This window comes from Annulohypoxylon maeteangense (genome assembly GCF_022496945.1).
Source record: "Annulohypoxylon maeteangense strain CBS 123835 unplaced genomic scaffold GGS22scaffold_11, whole genome shotgun sequence".
Classification (NCBI taxonomy): domain Eukaryota; kingdom Fungi; phylum Ascomycota; class Sordariomycetes; order Xylariales; family Hypoxylaceae; genus Annulohypoxylon; species Annulohypoxylon maeteangense.
The window spans coordinates 1,218,662-1,227,411 of record NW_025953258.1 but is presented as its reverse complement, the minus strand read 5'-3'; the positions used below and the strand labels follow the sequence as shown (position 1 = coordinate 1,227,411).

The following is an 8,750-nucleotide window of genomic DNA, read 5'->3' as shown; positions in this document are numbered from 1 at the left end:
CCTAACCCTAACCCTAACCCTAACCCTAACCCTAACCCTAACCCTAACCCTAACCCTAACCCTAACCCTAACCCTAACCCTAACCCTAACCCTAAGAAAGGATGCTCGAGATGTTGACCACATGACCTCCATAAGCTGGAAGATGTGACAAAAAGGCCATAATAAGCGTAAGTGGCGCGTAAACATTTGCTTGCATCACTTCCGTGAAGACGTTCAAGGCTGTCTCCTTGACCGGCTGCACTTTCCTAGGCTTTGTTAAGACAGCATTGTTGACGAGGATATCAATAACTGTTACATGGAGGCCTTCGAGAGTAGCATAGATGATCTTCAGGCCAAAAGCAGGGCCAAGGGCGTCCTTGACTCCCAGACGCTGACAGTCCTCTACAGTTGTCTGAGCTGCTTTGAGGTTAGTAACATATGTGATGGCTAGCTTAGAGAGACTTTTGCATGCTAGGTAAGTAGCAATGACTTGGCCGATTCCACGTGAGGCCCCGGCGACGATAGCAGATTTACCGGTTAAGGACCAGGGCGCGTCGGACGTAGAGGGAGTTGGTTTATTCATCTTGAGAGCTCGGGGTTCGAAGAGCGGACTGGTTGAGATAGGACTTGCTACCTATCATGCCTAGTATGATGCGTGAAGGCTTGCCATAAACATCATTTATATTTAAGTCTCATTCAGGAGCTTGATCAAGACTCATAATACTCAAAGAAGTTTTTAATACCCAATGTAAACTCCCCCTCGCGAAAAAGTCTACGGCGTCGGGCCGAACCCGTGCAGTAGTTCGTTTGTAACCCACCTATTCCGGGACATATTCCGGGACATATTCAACGTATCTTTTGGAACCTAGGGCGGCCGATATAAGGTGAAACTGTGTGAAAGAATCAGGCTTTTGACCACTCTCCGACCTCCCCGAAGCTAAACGCTACCATGTCCCCGACGTCGCACCTAGTCCCGTATCGTTTGCAAATGAATTACCACGTGGGATGCACGAACCAGCTATAATCCTTACTGCTTCGACGACCTCCTTATCCTCTTATTATAGCGTGTTTACCATACTATTGTTACTGCAGTGGCTAAATTACTGTAGAAAGCATATAAGTTATTATTGCAAGCATAGGCTTATAATGACGACCTTTTGTAGTACGAAGGTTCGGATCAAATTTTTGACCATACGTTGCGGGTGTTAATGGTATAAATTTGGAATATTTTCTTACCTCCAGTAAGTACCGTGTAGCGTTTTTCTTTAGTGGTTAAGTTCCTTAAATAAGCTTGAATTATAGCTATTGCTCACCTAAATTAGTGAAAGGATTACTGCTAGGTTTTAGTTTTGGCTTGGACCAATTGGGGTATATTTCGGCTGCTTACCTAATTGCATACTAGTGCTACCCAATTAGAGCGTATAGAACTACACGGTGCGCCGTCTGTCGCACGCAACGCAAAATGTAATTGGTTATAATGCGGTCTCGGTTTCGGTTAAACTCAGGTGACCCTGACCCGAAACATAATGTACGAACCTATTAATTGCACTTTGAATGTTTTTTACCTAATGTATTTAATAACTCAACCGTCAAGACTTTGGAATTATTGAAGGTATAAAAATGATTGATTCCGAGTTGCTCTATCATCTTCGATCTGCTGTCCGCTCACCAGCATATACAGGGTTGATAGAATCGGTACTACCAACACTTATCGACTGTGTGGCGGATATAGGAAGTACACTCAAGAGCTCACATTATGTTTCGCAGGCAGGCAGCGCGAACGCGTTCGGCGATGACCAGCTAAATGTGGATGTGCTAGCAGAGAAAAGTATCAGAACCGCCATTTCGCGGTGTGCTTTCGTGATCACCGCGAGTAGCGAAGAGGACCCGGTGGAGCGAGTCGTCCAACATCAGCAAGAGTCCGTGGCTAAAAATGTTTCTGAGGAGCAATATACGATCGCATTTGACCCTCTAGATGGCAGCTCCATTATCGCGTCAAATTGGACGGTCGGGACCATCATCGGTGTTTGGAAAGGGAAAACAGCCCTCGGTCAACCTCCGGCAAGTAGCCAGGTCGCCTCTTTGCTTGGTGTCTATGGTCCGCGCACTACGGTCATCATCGCCCTCCGCGCCCCCGGCTCGGAGCCGATATGCCTTGAGATAGGAATCGGCGAGGGTGGGGTACGCGGCTGCGAAATTATCCGACCTACTATCCGGCTGGCGGAATCCCCGTTCAAGACTCGGTACTTTGCTCCCGCGAATCTCCGCGCCGCAGCGGATAATGAAAAGTACATGAGTTTAGTCTCCCATTTCATCCAGAACAAGTACACCCTACGGTACAGCGGCGGTCTTGTTCCGGACGTAGTTCATGCGTTAGTCAAGGGACATGGTGTATATATCTCTCCTGTCACCGCGGCCAGCAAGGCAAAGTTGAGACGCCTATACGAGCTGTTCCCCTTGGCACTAATCATCGAGTGTGCTGGGGGGAAGGCGATCGACCCCGCCGACGGGACGGACATACTAGATAAGGAATTAACGGACCTTAACGAAACCGCAGGATTAGTTTGCGGGACAGCAGATGAGGTTGATTTCGTAAAGAAAGCACTTCTCGACTAGATGCAAATAACTATTAGAATCTAGGCAATTAACATAGAATAGACGGTTGGCGTCTCTGGTTGTATTTTTACAAGATTAATTCAATATCATTTGACTACCTACCTAGTATGTAGCTACCTATCCACCTATATGAACGCCCTTAGGAACTCCACTAAGGCTATGATAGCCATAGCCTGTCCGTAAGGCATACTTGTGATCGCAATGTCCTTATAGTGCTGTAACGTATGGCCCATCCCTGTGCCGAAGGACGTGTTCAGGAGTTCCCCGTCTGCGTCGATGTTATTTAGAACCGCCTGTATTGCCTTAAGGGCTACGGCTTCGTGCTCCTTCCCGATGTACTTCTTCCTCTGCGCCTTCATGATCCCGAAGGCGAACCCCGCCGTCGCGCTTGATTCCACGTAAGAGCCTTCTTCTTCTGGCTGATCCAAAAGCGTCCGCCATAGACCCGAGGCCGTTTGGAGCGGCTTGAGAGCTTCGCACTGCGCATTCAGTGTATCCAAAAGATGGGTCCTGATCGGGTCGTTGGTAGGTAGGTCCAGCAGCTCTAAGAATTCGGGAATCACGATTGTCAGCCACGCGTTTCCCCTTGCCCATAGGGCGTTGGCAAAGTTGTGTCCTCCCTCGTGAAACGTCCAGCCGTGGAAGAATAATCCCGACTTAGTATCGAACAGGTACTTGATGTGGATCAGGAATTGCCTCTTCGCCTCATCGACGTAGTGAGGTCTGTTCAGCAGTTTCCCGATCTTGGCTAGGGGCATAACAGTCATCATAAGCGTGTCGTCCCATAGCTGTTGGTCGTTAACCTCCAAATATGTGATATGTTGCATGCCGCCGTATTTGGTCCTTTCAAGGTCGTGGTATGCCCACTCCGCCCAGCTGTCTAGCCAGGGAAGATAGGTTTGATTACCCGTCTTTTCATATACGTAAGCTAGTGTTAAGAATACGGCCATTGTGTTAATATTCTTAGTCGTGCCGCCAGCAGCGAATCGGTTCGCGAACCAGTCCTCGATGATCTTAAGATATTTCTCGTCTCCAGTCAGCGAGTAGTAGGCCCAGATTCCGTTAAGGCCGATCCCGTGAGTCCATTCCCAGTCGTTCCACCCCTTGGTATCGATTACGCGGCCGTCGGCGAGCGTCATCAGGAATTCCCCCGTTTTATCTTTGATGTTCACAAGCCCATCGATGAGGAGCTGGATTTTGGCGTGGACATCGCTAGATTTGATGCCGTGGATTTCTGACGGCATCTTGAGTAGAATAGGGAGTGGTTGATGTATTTTTTTAATATGGCTAGGTAACTCGTAGTCTTGCAGCGATGGGTAGGGTAACCAATTATTATGAATGTGTAGATGGCGATCCTATTTTGTTCAAATAACTAGTTGATACATCGACACCTTTTTAGATGAAAGCTTCGGCTTGGCTTCTAGCTGATAAGTATGATTAATTCACTAAACTGCTTTAAAAGTTGTTAATGATGAAGCATGATTGATATGGAGATCTGGGAGTTCCCCTCGTGAGGAGTTACGGATCCACATCCATATCCTATATAGGCAGTGTAGCGTCTCTAATCGTCGGGGTATTGTGTCGTTTCGATACATACCCACCCGCTCTATACCGGCTCGCAGATTTGAGAGATCTCAAAACACGTGATAGATGAGTGCCTGTGTGTAATGCGATTGCATATGAAAAAAGGCACTGGCACCTTTTAGACCGAAGGAGGGCTACTCCTGGGTTGTACAGTCGTAGCTGAGCTTCGATGGATAATCTGGGACCGACCTTGTCTTGGCTGGGCGACGAGTTCGGTCCAGCTAGCGCCGAGGCTAGCTCTCTGAGGGGAAGACCCCGGTATTCCTAGGCTCGTGCCACCCGAAAAAGTTGGAGCTTCGTTTAAAGCAGCAGGATTTTCGGGTTTGATCTATCCAGACTCCAGATTAAGGTCCTTGGGGTTTGTCCCCGTCCCCCAGATTTTGGAGAACTAACCCCAGAGAGCCCCGGACTGCCCAGATTGCCCGGATTCCTTCTCAAATAGTTCAGGACTAAAATAGGCACTATTACCTTGTTGAATATAGTCAACTAATGAGATATGAGATGATTAGTTGGACGATGTTCTTACGCAGTACCCCACTTTCATGCTAATCCGACGAGGTGGTTCTCGACCCAAACCAACACAGGCGAATGAACGTTCTTAGCATAGTCGGCTGTCTGACCCCTTGTTGAGTAGCTCGCTTGCGACGTTACGACGCCATGACAAGACAGGATTGCTCACGCGAGAGGATCGGGGGTAAGCGGTGCGAGGGGTGAATAAAAATGTCACCTCTCCCGACTCCAGATCTCGTCTCGTCTCAACTTCTATCCTCCATCCTCTCAGCCAATTTTTTTTTTCTTCGTAGAGTACATATCCGCTGCCGCTAGGCTTGCTGAACACTTGCGCTCGTGATGTCGTCTACAGAAGTTCCGGATCCGGACGTGGTCCGACCCACGTCCCATCACCACGATGACGACGCGAAGAGGTACTCGACTGAGGAGGTGGAGCGGGCGCGCTCGGCGGCGGACGACGTCGACGAGAAGGGGGAGCGCGAAGACTACGACAAGGTCGACCAAGAAGTCGCCAAATATTCGTCGTCCGCTCGGATTGAAATATCGCCCGAAGAAAATGATAGGCTCCGTAAACTGATCGACACACGCGTCTTGGTGGTCATGATCACGACATATTTCCTTCAGGCCATCGACAAGGGCACGTTGTCGTTCTCATCGATCATGGGTCTGCCGAAAGATACCGGCATGCTTACCCCCGATGGGAAAGTGGGCCAAAACTTTTCGTGGTTGACGACTTGTATTTATATTACCATCCTCGTCGTCGAGTACCCGCAGGTAAGTCTCGGGTCTTTCTTCTCTCCGATCCGCAGGGACGTGTCGCTAGTTTAAGCAGTATGCTGACGGTATGGAAATTGCAGAACTATATAATTTCCCGAGTTCCTGTTGCCAAGTACCTCAGCTTTTCCATTATCGCCTGGGGTATTGTCCTTGCCTGCCACGCCGCGTGCAAGAACTTTACCGGGCTCGTGATTGTCCGCACACTGCTGGGACTGTTCGAATCGGCCTGTCAGCCTGCGTTTGTGATCCTCTCGGCCATGTGGTACAAGCGTGAGGAGCAGGCCTCGAGAGTTACTTATTGGTACATGATGAACGGTGCGCAGCAGATCGTCGGCGGGCTTCTTGCCTATTGCTTTACCTTGATCACGGATGGCCCTCTTAAATCGTGGCAGTGGCTTTTCCTCTCATACGGAATCATCTCCGTCATTTTCGGAGTCTTTGTTCTCTGGTGGATGCCTGATTCCCCTATGCGTGCTGCATGTTTCACCGAGGAGGACAAGCGTCTAATGGTAGAACGTGTCCGAGAAAATCAGACCGGTCTGCAGAATCGCGTCTTTAAGAAAGAGCAGGTTTGGGACGCCCTAACTGACCCCCAGACTTGGTGTTACGCCGGGATACAGTTCACAACGACTCTCCCAACCAGCGGCCTCGGTGCTTTCGCGAACCTGATCATATCAGGTAGCCTTGGGTTCACCAATCTTCAGACCCAGCTCTTAGCCATGGTCCTCGGCTTCTACATTATCATGGTGCTGCTAGCGTCGGTTTGGCTGGTGAAGAAATTCAACCAAAACATCCTGACCATGCTAGGCTTCATTATTCCGTAAGTAGATTACCTCGTATTGTTGAGATGGAGGTACGGTCATGACTGACATAATTACCTTAGGTCGTTCGTCGGAACTATTCTACTAATGACTCTTCCCAATCATACCTTCTCCCAGCACGTGGGATTGCTCATTTCGTACTATATCACGTTATCCTTCTGGGCTGCTCAGACGCTAGGTCTTTCCATGATGTCTCGAAACGTCGGTGGACAGACTAAGAAGAGCGTTGTGGTAGCTACGAACTTCGTCTTCTGGTCTGCGGGTAACGCTATCGGACCTCAGGTCTTCCTCTCTCGTGAAGCTCCTAAATATTTTACAGCTTTCTCGACCCACCTTGCCTGTTATGCTCTTCTTGTCATCATCTTGGTATTCTTCCGTTTCTACCTTGCTAAGCAGAACAGCAAACGAGATCAATTAGCGGCGGCCGGTGTTAGCGAGGCTCGTGACGAGAGGCTAGCCCACGCGTTTGAGGACTTGACGGATAGGGAGAATCCCAACTTTAGATACGTGATATAGAATAGCAAGTTACCTAGAACTTAGCTAGTTAACTGTTAGCTTCGGAAATTAATCACATCGTATATTAATAAGCATTGCATACTTATTTCGATGACCATCCACTCTAGCTAATGCGAATGCGAAGCTCAGATGCGACTGACGCCATCCTATTACTCCCAAGATAAGTAAGTACTTACTCAGAGAAGATATCGATGGCATCGATACTTGTATGAATTGTATGACTGTAGTAAGCTTTAATATTCCGTTTCTGTAGGAAGCGAAACATATTATTATCAAGCTAATGATATGGATACCTACTAGGTATGTACCTACCTTAAAATACATATATCTATTTAATACATATGTCTGCATTGGAGGTCACGTGGTAATGAGCTTAGCTGCACCTGCAGCACCTAAGTTTAGGTAGGCACAAACGGAACCAGCACCAGCTCTGCCCACCGAAATTTACGAATATAGTTTGGCTTGACCAATTTTAGAAACCTACTACTACTTCGTACCTAGCTGCCTAGCAACTCCACGGCGAAGCTTCCAAAGCTTCATCCCATCCATCCTTCATTCTTCCAAGGTCAAAATCCACCCTTTATTTCTCAATTTACTACGTACACCCTTAAATCTTGAGGCTGTCTATTTGCGGATTTGAAACCGTCCGTTATCTTTTCCATCCGCGAGAGAGGCGACTCGAAGATAATTCGACATGGATTATCGATCACCTTCTCGAGACCGTTACGAGTCGCGCTCTCCCACTCCAAAGTCGCGTTATTCACGCTCGCCATCTCCAGCTCGCCATCGTCGATCCCCTACCAAGTCGCCGACCCCCGTCTCTCGTCGAAATGGTAGACTTCGTAGTGAGAGCCGGAGCCCGAGTCGTGGTCGAGATGACAGGGGTAGAAGTGAGAGCCCATTGAGAGGGAGTACCAAGGTCAGTTAGCTTCCCTAAATATATCTTTGCATGATTCCGTCGTCGCATTTCTATACCGATCCTCCCACATAATATAGACACGTGCTAATTTTAGGCGTTTGACCTTCAGATTGTGGTCGAAAAGTTGACGAAGACTGTCAATGAGGAACACTTGCATGAAATCTTTGGCCAGTACGGTCCTATCCGAGACTTGGACATGCCTATGAATAGACAATGTAAGTGCAATTTCCCTATGGCGATCTAATTTCGACGTTATGACTAACTAATACGTCCTCTTTCAGTCAATACAAATCGTGGAACTGCGTATATCCTCTACGTTCACGAAGCTGACGCCGAAGCCGCCATTGCTCACATGCACGAAGCCGTTGTCGATGGCACGGTAATCAATGTATCCATCGTGCTTCCTCGACGCAAATTTTCTCCTTCTCCTCCGACCGCAACGCGAGGCGCCAACATTGATCCTCGGCATCCCGCGCCCGGTTCTCGGGCTGGCGGCAGAGCCGGCGCCGGTAGTTCTACAAGCGGTGGAAGAGGAGCAGGATTTGGAGCGAGACAGCCGCGCTCTCCCCGCTACAGTCGCTCCGGCCGCGACAACTTCGATACTTACCGTCCGCGCTCTTACTCGAGATCCCGATCGCCTACTCATCGCCGTAACCGAAGTCCGTCTGGCTCGTTCGGCTCTAGATCTCGATCTCCGCCGCGACGACGAGGTGGTAGGAAGGAAAACTACAACGGCCATGACGATGATCGACGACGTAGTCCTAGTTACGACAGTTTCCGGGGTCGCAGCCGTTCCCGTAGTCGTGGGAGGGGATACCGTTAGATTAGGACAACCGTGGTCGTGTTGCATTTTGACGGGCGTTTATTGAGGATCGCAAAATACCTAGACGTGATGGGGAAGCTTCTCGTGTACGTTTGAAGAGGAAGCAGCCGGTGACAGGATGATGGACTACCAAATCGGTAGTAGTATGTTTGCTCTGCCCTCTTATGTTGTTTCAGGCCGGTTGCTCATGATCCATTTAGCACAT

The 8,750-nt window shown here is 48.9% G+C and overlaps 5 protein-coding genes across 5 annotated transcripts; 3 read left to right on the top strand and 2 right to left on the bottom strand.

Annotated features, from left to right (window-relative positions):
* Positions 1-89: 89 nt before the first annotated feature.
* On the bottom strand, positions 90-656 carry GGS22DRAFT_166710 (uncharacterized protein; the record flags this gene model as incomplete). The annotated part of the gene is made up of 1 exon (XM_047961892.1): positions 90-656. The coding sequence occupies exon 1, from the start codon at positions 560-562 to the stop codon at positions 92-94; it is 471 nt and encodes a 156-aa protein (XP_047817864.1). The 5' UTR covers positions 563-656.
* Positions 657-1,545: 889 nt separating this feature from the next.
* On the top strand, positions 1,546-2,696 carry GGS22DRAFT_166708 (sedoheptulose-1,7-bisphosphatase). The gene has a single exon (XM_047961890.1). It carries the CDS (start codon positions 1,600-1,602, stop codon positions 2,593-2,595), a length of 996 nt encoding a protein of 331 aa, XP_047817863.1. The 5' UTR covers positions 1,546-1,599; the 3' UTR covers positions 2,596-2,696.
* Positions 2,659-4,434, bottom strand: GGS22DRAFT_29049 (glycoside hydrolase family 105 protein). The gene has a single exon (XM_047966718.1). It carries the CDS (start codon positions 3,837-3,839, stop codon positions 2,721-2,723), a length of 1,119 nt encoding a protein of 372 aa, XP_047817862.1. The 5' UTR covers positions 3,840-4,434; the 3' UTR covers positions 2,659-2,720.
* A 594-nt stretch (positions 4,435-5,028) lies between these two features.
* Positions 5,029-6,803, top strand: GGS22DRAFT_189993 (MFS general substrate transporter; the record flags this gene model as incomplete). The annotated part of the gene is made up of 3 exons (XM_047964927.1): positions 5,029-5,463; positions 5,547-6,286; positions 6,350-6,803. 3 exons carry the CDS (start codon positions 5,029-5,031, stop codon positions 6,801-6,803), a joined length of 1,629 nt encoding a protein of 542 aa, XP_047817861.1.
* A 450-nt stretch (positions 6,804-7,253) lies between these two features.
* GGS22DRAFT_29020 (RNA-binding domain-containing protein) lies at positions 7,254-8,686 on the top strand. Its single transcript, XM_047966717.1, has 3 exons — positions 7,254-7,722; positions 7,832-7,937; positions 8,004-8,686. The coding sequence occupies exons 1-3, from the start codon at positions 7,498-7,500 to the stop codon at positions 8,543-8,545; spliced, it is 873 nt and encodes a 290-aa protein (XP_047817860.1). The 5' UTR covers positions 7,254-7,497; the 3' UTR covers positions 8,546-8,686.
* Positions 8,687-8,750: the final 64 nt, after the last annotated feature.